This window comes from Chionomys nivalis, chromosome 3 (genome assembly GCF_950005125.1).
Source record: "Chionomys nivalis chromosome 3, mChiNiv1.1, whole genome shotgun sequence".
Lineage (NCBI taxonomy): Eukaryota > Metazoa > Chordata > Mammalia > Rodentia > Cricetidae > Chionomys > Chionomys nivalis.
This window is the reverse complement of record NC_080088.1, coordinates 117,353,415-117,372,554: the sequence shown is the minus strand read 5'-3', so window position 1 is coordinate 117,372,554 and position 19,140 is coordinate 117,353,415. Positions and strand designations below refer to the sequence as shown.

General features: G+C 44.6%; 1 protein-coding gene across 3 annotated transcripts in view; it reads right to left on the bottom strand.

The window, feature by feature from the left end:
* The window catches only part of Med13l (mediator complex subunit 13L), a 236,278-nt gene extending 219,656 nt beyond the window's left edge, over positions 1-16,622 (bottom strand). For all 3 annotated transcript variants that reach the window (XM_057763673.1, XM_057763675.1, XM_057763674.1), the window contains exon 1: positions 16,153-16,622. In XM_057763673.1, coding sequence (XP_057619656.1) covers positions 16,153-16,224 — 72 coding nt within the window. In that variant the 5' untranslated portion in view covers positions 16,225-16,622. The remainder of the gene's footprint in view (positions 1-16,152) is intronic.
* Between the last annotated feature and the right edge of the window lie 2,518 nt (positions 16,623-19,140).

The following is a 19,140-nucleotide window of genomic DNA, read 5'->3' as shown; positions in this document are numbered from 1 at the left end:
CAGACAATGGAGCAGTAAATAGAAAACAGCTCCAAATGTCTGCCTCCAAGTGTCAAGCTTATAAAAAAGAAATTAGTTCTGCTCATGTCTGGACTATTCATGTATCTTTAAATAGGCACATGAATGTGTTGCTGGAATAAATCATTTCTGACATGAGTACCTGAGTGATGGGATATTTATTGTAAAAGCTAAAAGACTATAAGTAAGATGCTTCCAGATTATAGTTACACGGGTTTTTTACCTTTCTCGCCATGAATCAAAACAATTAGCTATCCTAATTTTCCCCTTTCTAGATGATTCCATTTGGAATCGTAGTCTAAGAGGAAAAGACGATTGCTTATCTGTATGAAGCAATCTAAAGCTGCATTATTACTGCATTAATCTCTGATGAAACTTTTTTAAAATGTAAACTGTATTATCACTTCATTAATCTCAGGCAAATCTATATGCCCCAGTGATTTCTACCTTCATACTTGTACTGAACGTTGCGGTTTCCATTGTTAATCTTTAAGGGCTCAAAAAAAAAAAAAAAATAGCCACCAGTGAAGACTGGTGCATCCCAGAAGTCCTGGCAGGACTGGGGCATGAAGAGACAGGCGTCAAGAGCTCAGCCCTGCCATCTGCCTGACACTTGAGGTTCTTGACTAGGTTTTCTCCTCTGAGCACCGAGTGGGTGAGCGGACTGTGTGCTCTGGCTAGCAGCTGCGGCAGCAAGTCATGATGGCTTCAGTTCAAAAGAGCTCAAGCTGGAGAAAATGAGCAGCAGGGGAGGGTAGCCTTGGATTACAGATTCCCACCTAGTGTAGGTCAGAGACTCAGGGAAGAAAAGGGCCTTCATAGATATCAAACACTTTAAAAAGAAAACTTAAAAAAAAAAAAACTATATTCCCACACAAATATTTACAAGAAGTCCATAATCTCACTGGAAATCAAAAACCAAAACTTAAAATGTTTGCTCAATGAGGAAAAAAACATAAATTGAGCAATTTCCAGGATAGATAAGATAGAAAAATGGGAATTATACACTGTCTACAGAAATGTAAACTGATATATGTTCTTAAAGAGCTCATGGTTGTGTCTATCAAAATCTGTTTATTATTAAAGAAAAATGAAAATGTCTTAATGTTTCTCATAACTGGTGATTAAGCAAACAGTACATCAACTTAGGAGAAAGGATGTTACTGCTAAACAGAAATAACAGAAAAGGAAAAAGAAAATGTACACTCCCCAACACAGAGCAGGAAAGCTCATTACAGGGAAGGACAGTCACCGCCCCGCTCTAATCTTATAGCCACAAATCATCCATCGTCAGGAGAGCACACAGGAACTGGCACAGACTGAATTACAACTGTATCTCTGTGCAGGAGACTATGAAGCTGGGAGGGCAAGTTGTCAGAGAACACAGCATGACTCTACTTACCAACATGCAGAACACCCCACAGTATGTGTGCATGGTGACAACACAAGACTCTGAGGGCACAGCTGGGGTGCTCATGCTGAAAATATACAGCTCGCTACATGTTCCAGTTCATGTGTGACTTCCATGCACTATTTTACAATCTAGTACAACAATCTGACTGCGTGAGCAGGCGTACAGAGACACACATAAGAACTGAGGTGGGGGGCCTGGAATAATACAAAGTAAAACTTCTGGTTGGTGAGGGAGAAGAGGACCTTTATGGCTTATGTTAGCCATTTCCATACTGCTTGAATCTGAGAATAATTAAGTAATATTCTATTTAATTTATAAAAAATTACTTTTCCATTAAAATTATAATTATAAAAATTGTAACCACATGGAAAATGTTGGTGGATACAACTGAATAAAGGCTGCTATGTGCGCTGTGGTTACAGCGCAGCAGAGACGCACACCTGCCGAGAAGGCGGTGCTGGAGGAGCCTCAGCTAAAGGAGTGACTCAGCTGCACATCATTTTTATAGTTTCAGTTCCTGGAAGTTTTATTTTGTGAAAATATTTTGTATTTCATTAGTACTACCTCTCCTGGAGAGAAATTAAAGAAGCATGACAGCTGCAGGAGAGCCAACCCTTGCTTCCGGGTGACCAAGGGGAGTCTCTCCCACCTGGGAAGGCTGAGGGAGTTCACAGCCGGCCGACAAGGGCTGGACAGTACATACCGTGCCAGTAAGTGCTCTCGAAACAACTGGAGAGGCCCCACCACACCACACCACGCGCTGCCATGAAAAGCTCCTGCGGTGCCTATGCACATCTCAGGGCTTAACTGAGACAAGGTGCTGCCAAGTCACAGCACAGTGGTAGCAGAGAAGGCTCCAGAGCACAAGGAGGTCAGGTGAGGGCTGGAAAAGGAAGGCAGTAGGGGCCAGCACACAAGCAGGGAAGGAAGGGGGGAGTAGAGAAGTAGGAAGAGAAATTTCCAAGTATGTGAGGCAAAACTGACATGGCAAATGTCACTCCAAGTAACTATACAAAACCTGTACAATCAGAAAGCTAAGTGCTAAACCAAGGCAACAAGACTAGGAAGCTAGGAGTGAAGATGGAGAGGATCAGAACAAGGAATAGGTACCCATACATATCAACTGCTTGCATTCCTTACCAACATGCACTTCTCCTTCATCTACTGGGGCCCCAAAGCTCAAGCATCTCCTACCAAAACTACCATGGCCCTCAAGTTAATAGGAAGCCAGTATAGACATCCATAGCAGCTGCACAATGGAAAGATGGACTTGCTTTACCCAGCTTCCCCTGCTCACAGCAGAGGACTGGGTGACCAAGGCTAGGAGAGGGCCACTGCTGTAAGCATTCCTACCCTCTACTTCCTTTCTTCCTGTCAGGGCTTCTCTGTGCCCACTTCTGATAACTGAATTCTCCTGAGTTCTTCCTCTGCCGAAACAGTCTGATTCACACCTCCACACAACACACTACCACCACCCCTATCCAAGGCCCTAAACACCCACCTCCCATCTAGCATCCTTCTTTCCTACCTTCCCTTCCGTCTTTTCTCTTGCCTCATAAATCTTACTGTTTCTGGGGAACAGGATGCCCATAAGCACTGATGTTACACACACTCTCCTGCATTGAGAGTTGTTCCAATTCTGCGAGGCTTGGGAACGTAGGGTTAGAAAATGCTTCCTGTACCTGTGCTTAAAGCATCAGTCTAAGGAAGCTCCTGACTGCTGCCAACAGCTCCTCCTTGATTTGCAAGCACAAGAATGCAAATGGTATAAAACCACAGTTGTTTACCACTTGACCTCTATGAAATTGCTCACCTCACCCTTTCACTTCTACCTCCAAAAATATTACTTAAATCCATTCCCTTTTCTTCTTTCCTGCTGGCCCTGCATTTTCTCATGCCTAGAATCCTCTTAAAAGCCGTCCCTGGGCTGGGGTTATAGTTCAGTAAGAGAGTGCCTACATAGCATGTACGAGGTCCTAGTTTAATGCACACCACCACCAAAAAAAGTCTTTTCCCTCATCTTTTTTTTTTTCTCCTCTGCCCACCATGGTGCTTCTGTGTCTCTAAACTCTTCTGACTGCCTTCTGAAACAGGGGGCACCTAGCTCCTTCCTGGGATCCAACTCTTATCCCTTAGTCCTGTCTACTGCCATCAAGTCAAAAGCAGATATTAAATAGTAAACTATTTCCAATGAGGCCTAGAACTGCTGTTTTATAGCCAACTATTTATTATACATGTCTGTAGCTGACAAATCCATTCATCAAAACCATACAATATTATTATCATCAACCATTACAAACAGCTAAATAAAGCTGCAGCACAAAACACGAACACTCAACTGGGCTGTTTAAAATATTCCTATGCTCTGTGCCAATATTAAAATCCAAGGCATTTTTTAAAATAGATGTTAACATTTACCATTCAGTTTCTCACAACTTTCTGGAAATTGTCAAGTCAGCTCCTTTGGTCTTTAACAGTGCAGCATACCTACTTTGTAAGACAGCTGGATAGCATAACTCAGCTATTTTAGCATATAAATGCCTGTCTTAGTGAGTCCCACTCACTGTCATTGTGGACTGTTAGAGAGTTTACCACATAAACTACAACACAAGCCATTTGTCTTAATTTCATTAGAAAAATTTCCCGAATACAAGCAAGCACTTCTACTTCAAATTAAATGTATAAAATTTACTTTAAAAGTCAATTTATTAGCTTTCACAGTCCAAATCATGAGTGCTCACAAGTATCTACAATGTAACTCAATGTTAAAGGATTCTACAGACAGACTCAAAACTAGGACCATCTGTCATGATGACAAAGCCCAGACTCACCATCAGAGCACCAATACCAACAATTTTACTTTGAACATATATCAAGTAATTTATACACCATGAATTGAGTCTCTCCCCACCACCACCACTCGTATGTGTGTGTGCGCACGTCTGCGTGTACACACACACACACACACACACACGTACATGAGCCCACATGTACACGTATAAATCAGAGGATAATTCTGGGGTCCAGGAGATGGAACTCAGATCATCAGGTGTGTGCGGCAAGTGTCCTGAGATCTGTGCCATTCCAAAGGCCATGAATTGAGTCCTGGGAACCTGACACCGCTCAGTCTGTGTAGATGGGTCTACTCTATAGAAACTAGCATACCTTGTTTTGAGTGCCTTAAACATTAGTTAAGAACCTGCAATTTGGAATGGTAGGATAAATACATTGTTTAGCTCTATGCTCTGGCATAAACTCTAAATGATAAACTGCTCAGGTATTACATGAGTTTGTTTGGGTTTTTTGTTTGTTTGTTTTTTGTTTTGTTTCAAGTACTGCCAAAGGCTAACAAGATGGTTCGGTGGGTAAAGTAACTTACTGCAAGTCTGACAACCTACATTCAATCCCCAGAAGCATGGCCGAATGAGAGGACTGACCCCCAGTTCTGATCTTCACACACTCACTCATGCAGGCACACACACAAAATGGATAAATGTGGTTTTTGTATTTTAAAGTCCCCACCCTTGTTTAGAGTAACTATTATATAACTAAATTTCTTTAAGTATCAATTTTTCTAGGATTACATCACATTTTTGTAGGACTTCAATTCCATGCTTTAATAGAAAAAATACTTTCAAAAGGAAATGTACACACACCTATCTCTACCGCTTAAAACTGAGAAAATGTTCAAATTGGAGATGAGAGATTTTGTTTTGTTTTAAACAGGATCTCACCATGCCAGTATGGCTGACCTGGATCTCACAGAAATCCATTGTGACTCTGCCTCCCAGTGGTAAGATTAGAGACATGCACCACCATGCACTGCACATCCTTTATTTCTGAGAGGAATTTTATTATCCCTGTGAGCCCTCTGCCAAGATGTGACTCAATATCCAGGCCAACCACCGCCCACCTCACTAACAGCAAAGGTCACTACACCATTACTCAGGGTCTGAGAGGACAAAGAATCCAATGGGCCTGGAGTTGTGTATGTGCACGCACATATGCACACACGCGCACACACATGCACAAGCACGCCCCCACACACACGTGGAAACCTGAAGACAGTCCTCAATATGTAGGAGTGCATTGTCTCTTTCCATCTCACCAGTCTGGGAAGGGATTCCTCACTACTAATGCCCACAGCTGCATGCCAATGCTAAAGCCAAGCTCCTCCTGGGGGCTGTGCTCAAGCCCAAGTCACTTACTAAAAGAATTTTTTTTTTAAAAAAGCACTTGTTAAGATGGCTGTGGTGATGCACACTTTTAATCCCAGCACGTGGGAGACAGAGGCGGGCAAAGCTTTGTGAGTTTGAAGCCAACCTGGTCTATATAATAAGTTCCATGACAGTCACAGATACAGTGAGACCCTGTCTCAAAAACAAATAATAAGAAAAAAAATTAAAAATATTGTTGCTATGAATCACTATAACATAGAAGTACAAACATTTTAGCTACAATTTAATAAATTATTTGGGGGGTCAGTGAGAGGGCTCAGTGAGTACAGTGCTTGCTGCCAAGCCTAGGTCCTGAGTTCAGTCTGCAGGACCTGAAAAGTAAGAGAGAACGATGTCACAAGTTGTCCTGTGTCTCCCACACACCTATAGCAACCCTCCCCACTTCTACACACACACACAAATAAATGTGATCTTAAAAGTCAGAATTTTGTTTAAGATTTTGTTTGTTCAAAATAAAACACAGTACTCTAACTCCTTGGGCTCAGGGCAAACTCCAGCTGCCGTGAGTCTGCCTTGCCCCCTGCACACTTACTCCTTTCTTATACTCTCATCCTTTATCTCTAAGAGGCCCCTTCTCAGCCATGCCAGCAAGAGTACATCTCCACCTTTTCCTGTCTCTGTTGTTCCTAATCTACAACAAAAGCAAATCTGCCATTGGGGAGCTGCTCTTCCTACTCCCTCGTGAGACCCAGACTGGCTCATGGCCATCCATCCATCCATTCCCTTGGCTCATAGGGGCACAGATACCACCCTTACTGTCATCAACCACTGAGCAGTCAGACAGCAAGCCTCACCTGCCACTCAAGGTCCATGACTGCCCTTAAAAACTATGATTACCCTCTTTGTTTACTTTCATGTCAGAGAAAACAAATTTCACTGTCTACCTAAAGCACACAAGCACACACACTCAAGACTTAAATCCGCCCACAGCAGCAGGGTCACTGCATGAGAAACAATCGTGATCTACAAACCAGCGTGTGACATGTGCGCAATCTGGAGGAGGGAGGCTCAGACGGCTCAAGAGCTCCAATTTGTCTGTGGGTGAGAGCAGTCCTAGAAAGGCTTTGAAACACATATTCAATGTAATACCATTGAACACACTTGCTTTTCCTCAATTCATTTCTCTTAATAGTTTCTATATTGTCTTGGATTATCTCCCATTCTCATTTTGTGTCCCATCTGCTCATTTAAGATTTCACGTCTGTCCAGTTCTGAAATATTTGTCACTTTAGTTGTTAGCACTTTGCACAATGCAGCTCTGTTTCCTTAAAGTTCAGAGCTGAATTATTTCAGGAATCAGAAGATTATTTTAACATCACCGTTTCTTAATCTACACTGGCCTGCCCACACTTCAAATTTTCCACCTAATGAAAATTCCACCTCAGTAAGTTTTGGTGCTTTGTTTTAAAAGGAAGCCAAGATGCAGGGTCATAAACTAGAGTGTTCTTTCTACATGCCACCTCAGCAAAGTCTCCCAGCAAACTAAAAGATGTGAACTGTATCCCACAGAAGGGCTTTCTCACTCCCCAGGAGCCCTAGCCTAAGCTCCGCCCCTCCCAAGGCCAGTTTAAAGCTCCCTCCGGGTCTGAGATACAGCATCTGGGAAATTAAATAGTACACAAAGGTCTTCCCCGCATATCAGACCCTGAGCCCTTTGGTAAGTGCAAGCTAGATTTTAATCATTTCTGATGTGCATTATTCCTAAATGAATTATACATAACCTAAATTTCTCAAGCACAGCATACAAAAAATTAACATTTCTAAATATTAGTTTATTGGCTATTCTGTCCAATCTCACCCCCAAATCCCTTTTATCTCCTTGGGTCTCAGAAGTCCTCATTTACCACATAAAACAGCAAGCGAAAGGCCTGTCTCTCAGACGGTCTAAGGACAGAAGAGCTACAAGGTAAAGAAACAAAATCTTCTTTCCTGATAACATCACAGAACCTGCCAATGCTCTCAACATGTTAACGCGGTGCCAGCAGGGAGAGCCGTATGGAGGCAGGGGTGCCCACGCCCTCCCTGTAGAACTGCTGTTCTTTAAGCTGCACCCCACGGCCTCTCCATACTCTTCAAGCGTCCACCACCAGCAATCCTCCCCTGGGCTGAGAGGAGGGCAGACCCGTTGCCCAAGGCAGAGGAGGCCCAGACAACAAGCTAAGGGAAAGTGCTGTTGGTGCTCCCGCTGTGGGACGTCCAGGAGAATGTCAGGAAAAGCAGTGCTCTCTAATGCCAGGCACCAAACGCAGCACAAGGTAGTGGGCACCCAGCATCATCCCTGCAACAGCCCCAGGCAGGGAGGGGTTTTGGTGAAAACAGACCTACAAAGAACCCTGCCTAATATCTTAGAATACCGAGCACACAGGCATTTCAAATTCTATAGTAAACTTACAGCACTCTTCACAGGACCCTTCCTTCAGTGACAGCGGGATGCTCTGAGACACATTGTTAAATGAAAATCAGAAACTGGGCAGGCAGCCTTCAACTACTCTTCAGAGCAGCAAAAGGGAGAACTGGCATGTCAGGCTAATGGTGAGTGGTGTTTAGAAGAACAATGTATTTATGTTTCTAACATTCTCTCAGGCCAATCGCAAAACATTAACAGACTTGCTATTAAGGCCAAAGGGCACTCCAGAGCTGCCAAGGGAGTAACCATCAACTACCAAGTAAGAGCCAGGGTCCAAGTTCTAGTCTGGCCAGTTACAGCTCAAAGCAGGTAGGAAATCTAACAGCACTTTAAATTTGCCACGGGCAAAGCTGGATTCCATGGCTCTCCTCTCAGTGGCTCACTTGTGAGGAAGATCCAAGAACAGCATGGGCGAGGGCAGAGAGCAGAAGCTCCCTCACCAACAGCCTCCCGGGTGCCTACTTAGCCGCTAGGGCCTGTGTGGTCGTGTGCTTAAGACCTCCTGGGCACACCCGAAATCCCAGCACACTGGCAGAAGCTACAGAAACTCTCTGAGTCAGCCAAGGAACTGTTTATTAAAACAAATGAGATGTACTCAGAGGACTTTTTTACATCCCCTGCCTTCTATATTTTCATTAGGTTCAGAGGTTGTGCCCAACCTGATTTGCCTAATTACTAGAAAAAAAAAATTAAATTCGGCTCAAGTTTCCCTGTTCCAGTTCACTGCCTGTTTTACTGGGCTCTTTACTGGGGCTCATGAAAAGTGACCATGTAACTAAAGGCTGAGCAAAAGCCCCTACACAACCTGCAGAGCAAAAGTAAAGGACTCTAGGTAGGGCCAGACTTAACTTCCAAAGATCACAAAACTGCAGCTCAGCAAGCTTCGATAACTCAGGATCACCAAGTCACAGTGCATTCAGCCTCACTAACAAAATTCAGACAACACAACAATCATCTACTAAGTTATCTTACATTTTTTTGGTTTGGGTTTGGGTTTTGTTGTTTTTTTTTTTTTTCAGTGTATGTGTTTGAGACAAAGTCTCTCTATGTAGCCTTGGCTATTCTGGAACTCTATATAGACCAGGCTGAACTCAAGTTCACAGAGATCCTCTACCTCTCCCTCCTGAGTGGTAGAGTTAAAGGCATGAGGCTCCAGGCCCAACTCAAAAGTCTTTAATGGCATACTTCCAATCAAAACCCAAACAACCCCGAAGACACCTCTGGAATGAAGGGAACTGTCTGACAGCAAGGAGTGAATGCCTAAAGTGCAGCGAGATCAGCAAGATGATTTTGACAGGGTCAGTGCCTTACAAAAACTCATCTGCTTCTCAGAGGCGTATCAAGAATCTGAGCAACTAGTTCTGCCTGTGGAAACCAAGGAAACCTTTAGAGAGGACGCAATACTGAACAGTTTTTACAACTTAACAAATCTGGTGTGAGGCAACTATAACCCTAGCACTCCTGGGCAGAGGCAGAAGCAGAGGCAGAAAGCCTACCTTGAGTCCCAGGCAAGCGGCAGCCAGAGGGTAGCCAGCCCTGTCTCATAGAATCATCTTCATAAAGTTTCATAAGTATTAGAATCTCAGTTTTAAACATTTCCAATAGTATTATGAAAATCCTGTCCATAATTATCTATTTTATTAGAAATAAATGTTTTCCTCAATTTCAATTTTAAGATCAAATGTCAAATGTCCAATTAATGCAGTGATTTGATACAAATTAAGAATAAATTATAGTCAAAAGATCGAACAGATTTGTATTACATTTACCTGAGTGTGGTGCGTGCGTGTGTGTGTACATGTCTCTGTGTCTGGGTGTCAAGAGTACAATTCATAGGAGTTGGCTTTCTCCTCGCACTGTGTGCGCTCTGGGTGTGGAACTTGACAGGGCCTCTAACGAAGACTCAGTAATCTCAGCACTCAAGGGGCTTGGGTGACCCAATTACCCTGAGGAGTTGGAGGCCAGCTGGGTTCTCTGGTTAGTTCCAGGCTAGCCTGGGCTACAAAATGAAGCCCTATCTCAAAAATAACAAAAAAAGAAGAGTGGGGGGGTGGCGATAGGGAGGACAAGGAGATTATGAATGAAAGAATGGATGAATGAATGATCTAAAAATTCCTTATCAAGTTAAAGCTACAATTTAAGATATACATAATAATGCCAAAGTGAAATTTTAATATAATAACCAAGAAGTTCTTTTAACACTAATGGAATTTCACTACCCTGAAAAGATACAAAATGCAGAAAGCTGTATGCTTTACTGTTAAGTAATACAAATACAGCTTTAAGAATATCCTACCACAATTCCCCGAGAATGAAAAAATAAACATTCAGAGACACCAGTGAAGGAACATTTTCCTTGACAAAACTGATTTCTTCCAATTTTCCCCTGGAAAGAAAGCAGTCATATTATGATTTTAGACGGGAATCCAAATACAGTCTAAAAGACACTTCACTAGCTTCAAGGAGACTTGTCCAACATCACCAACACATGCACGCAGAGAGAAGGGCTCCCTAGTGATAGCCACCACAGCAGCTAGGAAGGGGTGGTCTCCTCTACTGCTGCCTTAAATACAGTACTGTACCATGGAGCAGAGGAAAACTTCCCCAAAGAAACAGACTACGGCATTGTAAGAAAATTTCACAACTGTTTTCAATCAACTAAGCAAAGCTAGAAAACCACGCTGATAGACATAAGTGTATCCTAAAATACTGGGCAAGCATGAGTATTTCACTCATGCAAATGAGTCTGAATTTATAATTCCTCACTTGTGTTAATATTTACCAAGATTAATGGAATATCACCTCCCCTATGTAATGAAGTAAATTCTCTCAACAGAACAAAGCTAACGCCTTCAAATCTTTCAAATAAACAATAGAGGGAGATATAGCATAAAAGGGAATTAACTGAACCTGATCAGAAGGATGTGATCCATCAATAGGACAAAGTCAGACATTCCAAGAACACTTAAAAATATTGAGTCTCTAATTCTAAAACTCTAAGCAAGTCCTAAGAGGCAACTGTGTGTTGACTTGTTTTATATTTTCTTGTTTTGGGGGGAGGGGAAAGCTACTCCCATAGGCTATCAAATTTACACTATCTAATTAACAGTCTTTGCAATGTACTGTTATTTCTTTGCAACAACAGAATTATTTCTAAAATGATCAGAGATTCTGGTAAATGGCACCACACACAGTCTACCAGGCACATTCACATGCAGTGTGTCTTCAAGGACACTAGTAGCAATGTTGGAGAGTCTGCTCTCTGTGCTTCTAAGAAATGATTATAAAGCACCATTTACCAATCACACCTACTATCCAACCACATTCTAATTTTCATAAGCTTTATCTAATCTCTCTCACTGGCTAGCTCCTGTGAAATAAACATATCATCCTCTTTCACAGGAATGCAAATCAGTACTTGTACTAGCTTAAATAACATTATCTTCTCTTGAAAAATAAGTCAAAGGCTTCAAAAATATCTAGTCTACCTCTGAATCAAACTTTGATAGCTGAATGAACTATTCATAAAAACATTCAGATAATCTACAGCATGCCTGTGCACACAGATACAGAGTTCCATCTCAATTCTGTCTTTATTCATCTTGGAGTACAGAACTCTGAAAATGTTTGATGAATACAATTAGCTCACAATTAACTAGGCTAAATTAGCTAGTGAACAAAAAAAGATCAGTTTTCCATACTAATTAATATAAGCCACAACTTTAAGTCAATGATATTTAGAGAAATGCCTTAAGACTTTTTTTCAATATAAATCATCTAACATATTCATGACAAAATGACCAGAGCAGGTCAAAGAAATGGTACAAAAGCGCCTGCATACACTCAACAAACACTTCCTGTCTGGAACACAAACCTGCCCGCTCTCTTCACAAACAGAGAGGAACGGAACCAGCCTTCTTTCTCAATGAGCATGCCAAAGCTTTTGGCACATACAGATCTCAGGTACATTATTTCTCTTTAAATTATGAACTCATCACACGTACAAATGGCTCTTTAAAACGGTCCAGTAAACTGCTACAGTATGCCTTAAATTGCTGTCTATTATGTACTTAAAAATATTTACTAGCAATTGGAGGTTAATATGGCAACCATTACCGGGCAGCAATTATTGCCATTAAAAAATATATAAATACTATAATGCCATGTGTCACTAACAACAAATGCTAAACAGAAAACACACTGGCATATTATAAATATTTTCATTAAAGAAAATGAAGCATTATGAAAAAGATGCTTTAAATGTACTTTTATTTTAAATATTAAAACTGCAAACTAGGGTGGAAAAAAAACCACAACTGTGTGCAGAATTGGGACACTTTGAAACCTTAGCAAATCTCCTTTTTCCTTATTTCCATTTGATAGTCCCCCTTATTTCTTTTCTAAGTTTTAAACATCTCAAGTTTTTAACATTTCCAAACTACCTTCCTTTTCTGGAGGGGAAAATAATTCTCATAAGACAAAAGGAAATGAAGTCTACAACAATTTCCCCTAAAAGCTTCAAATACAGAATGAATGGTCCTCAGTCGGAAGTTAGTACTAACGTGTATACATGTGTTTTAATTCAGTGCGAATCTGACACCATTACCCTATTATCTATAGTCAGGGAGATTTTAAGCAAATCAAACGTGAATGTGGAACAAACATTTAAGAACTAAAATTGGCTCTCTCAAGCCCCAGTACCCAGCATAGTTAAGTCTAGCCTAAAGGACATAAAGTTACTTTCTTCACATTATCTCAAAAGAAAAACAAAGAGATACACTGGGTATCTGGAAATTATAATGTGTCTTCCCACAGGGTGAGCTTGCAGCCATAGGGTACACTGTTACGGTTTCCAAAAAAGGAAAATTAAGTGCACTTACTGAATTATGAGTGAGTGAATAAACCAGGGGTCACCCAAAAACTTGAAGGGCAGCAGTTCGTATTATAAAGATGCAGCAAAGCATGAATTTACTGCCGAGGCTACAAATTTCACAGTTGTGGAGTAAGAAACAGCACCGTGGTCCACATCAGACGCATCATTGCCTTTCACAGGTTAGGGAAACCCGGGTGGCAAAAGGAAACAAAGTGTAGGAAATAGGACTCCAGGCAGTATCAGAAAACAAACGCAGTAAAAGAATAGAAACTAAAATCTTACGATGCCTGATTGCTCAACCAACTTTTGCTAAGCCATGCTGATGACCTCAGGATAACCAAGTGGCGGGTCACTGTTTCCACACAGCCCTATCCCAGTTTCCACTTCCATCTACCATAACGTGAACGTGCAGCCACATTTTCTAGAATAACTCTTCTCTGCTCAGAAACAAAACTGCGGCCAAAATGTCAAAAAGTACAAAACGCTAAGTACCTAGAACTCTTCGGACACAACACATGATTTTGAAAAGGTGATGACTGCCTCCCTTTTGGAATCAACTATGTTCTTTAGGCAATGTATTCTTAACACAGCAGGTTGCTGTCTGTAAATGGTCTTCAGGAAAAGTTCTCAAATTGAAATCAGAAAAAAGGCAATCTGCAATTTGCTTTTTTTTTCTTTTAAAAATAAATTTTAAGGCTGTAAAGATGGCCCAGGGGTTAACAGCACCAGCTGCTCTTCTGGAAGACCTAGGTTCAATTCCCAGCACCCACATAACAACTTACAATTCCAAAGACTCTGACATCCTCTTGTAGACATACATGCAGGTAAAACATCAATCAATGCACATAAAGTAAAAATAAGGCATTTTTTGATAAAAATAAGGCATTTTTTGAAAGCTAAACAGCATTTTCCATCTCCAGATACCAGGAAATATAAGCATTCTACATTTTTAAACCAATCTAAGCATTTCTGCATTTCCAATGGGTTACCCAAAAAGTTCATTGTACTTTAAATTATATTCAAAAGTCAACTCTTTGGTTTAAAGATGTTTAGAGGAGAAATACCCAGAATGCATCCTTAGGCCAGTAAAAATGAAAGCCCAGAACCTTCAGCAAAGAATTTCAAACATCTCATCTCCACACTATCACCCCTTAAAGCTCAGAGATAAGAAAAGACCCCACAGTGCAGCTGTGTTCCGACAGTCCTTCATGTGTCCACACAATTCACTGTGTATAAATTAGCCACATGCGTACAAGCCATCACTAGTCAGCATGATGTATGGTAATTTGGGAGCTCTACCGAACTAATACGGGTTGACTTGGTTATTTTAATTACCTGTAAATATGTCAATGTGGTCACCCAGCCGCCAAACAAAACCATTTTAAATACCCCCTAATCAATTCGTTTGCTGATCTATGAAGGTCCCTGAACCTAATACTAAATGACAGGCAGGGAAGGGGGGCAGGAAGGCAAAAGCAGTTTATCAAAAGATCAAGGGTAAATTACCACAGTAGTGAAGGGAAGAACCCCAACTTATAACTGAATCTTAAGACTCAGTGTCTAGATAAAACTCAGGGTGAGAAGAAATCAGCCCGCTGTTACACGAGTAGAAGTATAAATACTATGTCACTAGGTCTTTGTAGGCCAAATGCATGCTTGATTTCTTTATCTGCATGAAAATAAAATGACACTTTCAAAGTTGGCAAGAATTCGTATTTCTCCACTATTCTCCAAGGGGACAAAAAGCATCTATGCCACCCATAATTAAATGTAACTAATTACGATTTCAACACTAAATTATTTATCCAGTGTAAACAAGGACTGAGATGAAATAAAGCTTCTATATACAGCAGGGGTTCCAGAAAATAATTTGCAATAAATATGTTTTCCAAAAGGCAGCATCCTCCAACCCCCTCCCCAAAAATTGGGCACACAACTCTAAATAAGTTCAGTTTTTAAAGCTAAATTAAATAAGCCGTTCAACCAATTTTCCAATTATATTCTACGCTTGAAACATAATTGCCTTACATCTGTTTACAAATCTTTGCTCAATATTTAAACAAATTCCTACTCTCTCGGGCACATAGCTCCACTGCGGTAACTCAGGCACAAAGCGCGTATTTAAGGACCACGCACTCCCATTATCAGTCTAAGCGCCAGGTTTAACAACGCGAATGTTTTCAGAGCTAGGTAATACGACCCAATAAAAAGCAAAGATGGCATTTACCACCAAATGTCACTGCCACCGCCAGGAAAGAGTTGCTGGAGCCCTATACATTTTTAATTTCGATGAACCGAGCCGCCGTCGTCGGGTGCCAGGCTTCCAGGAGAACAATCGACACCCTAAATGCTTCGAGATTAAGGCAGGCGATGCACTTCCAAAGCAAAAGTTGTCAATTATCAGAGAGGCGAGAGCTGGAGAGCGGAGAGGCGAAGGCAGATAAAAACGATGTTATCAAACCGCCCAGCTTGTTGCTCGTGTGTGTGTGTGTGTGTGTGTGTGTGTGTGTGTGTGTGTGTGTGTGTGTTCCTTGCTAGGGCAGAGAAAACAGTTTTTAAAGGCAGCGGAGGGGAGTTGAGGTGCAGCAGCTTCCTCCACCTTCCGTGGGTTCCGAGCAAAGGCTCTCCCGCTCTCCGGCGTAGTAAGCCCCGAGAGGCGGGCGGCTGTCCGTGTTTACAACCGCGCGAGCTTCCGCTGCCAGAGCCCTTTCCCTGACACAATCGCCTTCCATCAACTGTTTTCGGGCGAAATCGCAGGTGTCATTGTGGAATTTAAAAAAAAAAAAAGAAGAAGAAAGAAAGAAAAGAAAAGAAAAGAAAAGAAAAGAAAAGAAAAGAAAAGAAAAGAAAATTCAAAAGGCAGACGCGGGAGAGCGGCCGATCCGGTCGGGGGAAGAGGACGAGCCTGCACATCGCCGGCGCCGGCGGCTGCACAGGCAGAATTCTAAGCCTTCCACATTTCGGGAAGGAGGAGGAAAAAAAAAAAAAAAAAAAAAAACGAAGGGGAAGGGGAGGGGAAGGGGGGTGTGATTGCCACGGAGGTGGGCGCTCCGAGCGCGCCCCGGCGTCCGCAGCGCCCCGACTTCCACACGCACGTCCACGCCGGGCGCCGCGCTCGCCGACGCCGCCAGGGCTCCGGGAGGAGAAAGTTGCGCGGCGGGGAGGTCGCGCCCCCCACCCGGGCCCCCGCCCCGCCACTCACCAGCGAGAAGAGGTTGGAGTGACAATCCTCCAGGCTCGCCCCGTTCGCCACCCAGTTCGCCGCGGCGGTCATGGTCCTCCGCGAGCCCGGCCGCCAGAGCGGGGCATGTCGGAGCGGGCCGGGCCGGGCGGCGGCTCGCGGGCACCGGGGCGCGAGGCCCGCGCGGGAGGCCCGAGGGCGGCGGCGGCGGAGGCGGGGGGCGCGGCGCGGCAACGCCGCCCGCCTCTGTCGCGCAGGGCCGCCGCCTCCGCCTCCGCCTCGCCGCCTCGTCGGCCGCCTTGTTTATCTCCAGCCGGCGGGCGACTCGCCCTCGGCCGCGCCGGCGCGTGAGACACGCGAGCCCCGCAGCCGCCCCGAGCCGCCGCCGCCGCCGCCGCCGCCGCCGCGCGAGCCCGCGAAGGGGGGGGTGCGGACGAAGCCAGCGGGCGACCCCGGCAGCCGAGCGCCGTCCCCTCCTTCCTCTTCCTCCCCACCCCCCCCTCCTCCTCCCCAGTCGGCCGCGCTTCTCCTCCCTCCCCCGGCTCGCTCGCTCTGACAGCAATGGCGGCCGCCGACCGCGGCTCGGCCCGCCATTGGCTGCGGCGCGTCACGTGACGGGCGCCGGCCGCGCGGGGGGCGGGGGAGGGGCCGCGGCGACGGCGGCGGTGGCGGCTCGCGGGAGGCGCTGCTGAGCCGAGCGCGGCCCTCTCGGAGCGGGGACCGAGCGAGCGAGGGAGAGAGGGAGGGAGAGAGGGAGAGAAAGAGGTGCGGGCGGCCGCGGGACGCCGGGGCTGCGTGGACGCCCCGCCCTGGGCGCGGGCGCGCGACTATCACTGCCCGAGGAGGCCGCGGCTTCCCGGAGCCGCCTCCGCGCCCTGGTAGCTGCTCGGGCCTGGGGCGCGGCGTGGGCCCGGCCGGCCTGTCCGACCGTGCTGAGGAGTGTCCTCGAAACCTCCCGCCCGCCGGCCGCTACGCACCGGGCGGAGGAGTGGCACTCAGAGACACAAAGGCAGCGAGGCGCTTGCCCGAGGTCGGGGATTCGAACCCTTGCATCGCGAAGCCAGGGCTCGGGGTTCGCTGCCTACCGAGCGCTGAGCTCCTAAAGCACACGTGCTTCGGGAGCGCTTTGCACCCACTGTGCATGCAGGCAGGCGTTTCTTGCCTTGCATAAATGTCCCCTGCGCTCCTGCTATGTGCCACATTCACACTGTGCTGTGTGGGGATCAGGCCCTTCCTCTGGCTCCAACCGTTCAGAAACCAGCATTTCTTCTTAAGAGTTAATGGGAGAAGTGCTGATACTGGAGACTGTCTTCCAACACTCCAGGTTTCAGCCCCAAAATATAGGAAGGGGGGAAGTTGACTTGCAAAGAGGTAGAATTAGCAGGGCGTGGTGGGGAACGCCTATAATCCCAGGAGGCAGAGGCAGGCCGATCTCTGGGAGGTCCAGGCTAGCCTGGGCTACACACTGTCTCAAAGAAACAAAGGAAGAGTAAAATGTAGGAGAGGCAGGTGGGGGAACAGTAATAACCGGGAGAGAAAACTGGCTTATGAATGGAGCTTTGAAACTATCTTAAACCTTCAACCCTGGAACGGAGGCGGTTCACATGTTACTTCACAGAATCCTCAGCGCCTTAAGTGAGCTAGCTCAGAGGGATGCAGTGACATCCCCAAACTCTGTCACTGAGTGGCTCAAGGCCATGAGTGAATCCAGAAGGCTCTGGAAAAGATGCCAGGAACTGGCTTTGCTATCCCTAGCTGTGACCCTGCCCAGCAAAGTTTAACTCAATCCCTCATTTCCTAATCTGTCGAAACCAAATCCTAATTGCTGACCTGCTGACCTCAAGCCAAGGTCACAAATCTGTCCAGATGCTATTGAGGGAAGCATACAAGGGGGGAACCAGACACTTCAGCCTCATACGTGGTGTTACTGAGATCTCAGCAGTACATGTGGGGTCCACACGTGTTCATATATACAGACTGCAGCCTACTAGTGGTCATAGTCTAAGCAAGTTAGAGAGGAAAGGAAAAGAAGGGAGGTGAGGGGGTGCCGTCCTGGAGCAAAACAGAATAGAAAAACGAACAAAAAAGCACGTGAACGCTTTACAGATTAAGAAAGCTAGCATTAAAAAAATGCCCAGCCGTTGGTGTAACATGCCTTTAATCCCAGCAGTCGGGAGGCAGGGTGAGTTCCAGGACAGCCAGGGCTACACAGAGAAACTGTCTTGAAAAGCCAAAAAAAAAAAAAAAAAAAAAAAAAAAACCCAAAACCCACAACTCAACTTAATTTCCTGCTAGGACTGGCTATTTGAATCGAACTCACAATTCATGTTGAAAGCCTACAAAGGACCTTATGGAGTTTGGACATGGTAATTAGCACGAGGATGGAGTCTTTGTCTTGAGCCCAGGGCGCTCAGAAGAGTCACAGGAAATGTGATTCTCCCCTGTGCCACAGGAAGGGAACCACAACAGGATTGAGATGGAGCAGTACTTTAGTCTTAGGCTTCCAAAACTGTATAAATAAATTTCTGTTCTTGAAGGCGTTCAGTCCACAGAAACCTAGTTAGTGCAAACAGCTCAAACTCAGGTATAGCAGAAGAAAATCAGAAATTAAAACCACATGTACTGGCAACATGCTCAGGTTTTACACACATAGAGGATGCAGAGCCCACAAGTACTAAGAGCAGGACTATAAAGTCGCACAGTCACTTTGGATGTCCAGGCAAGAATTCTCCACAGGGGCTGAAGAGAGGGCTCGGTGGTTAAGAGCACTTGCTCCTCTCCAAGAGAACCCAGCTTCTGTCCTCAGCACCTACAGTCATTGAAACTCCAGTTCCAGGGGTTCCAACCCCCTCTTCTACCCTCCACAGGCACCAGACACATACATACATGTTCATATAAATACATATATATGGAGGCAAAGCACTCACACACATAAAATAAATTTGAAAACATTTTAATAAATAATAAGAAAAGAATTATGGGTGTTTACAGTGCATGTGCTCTTTGACT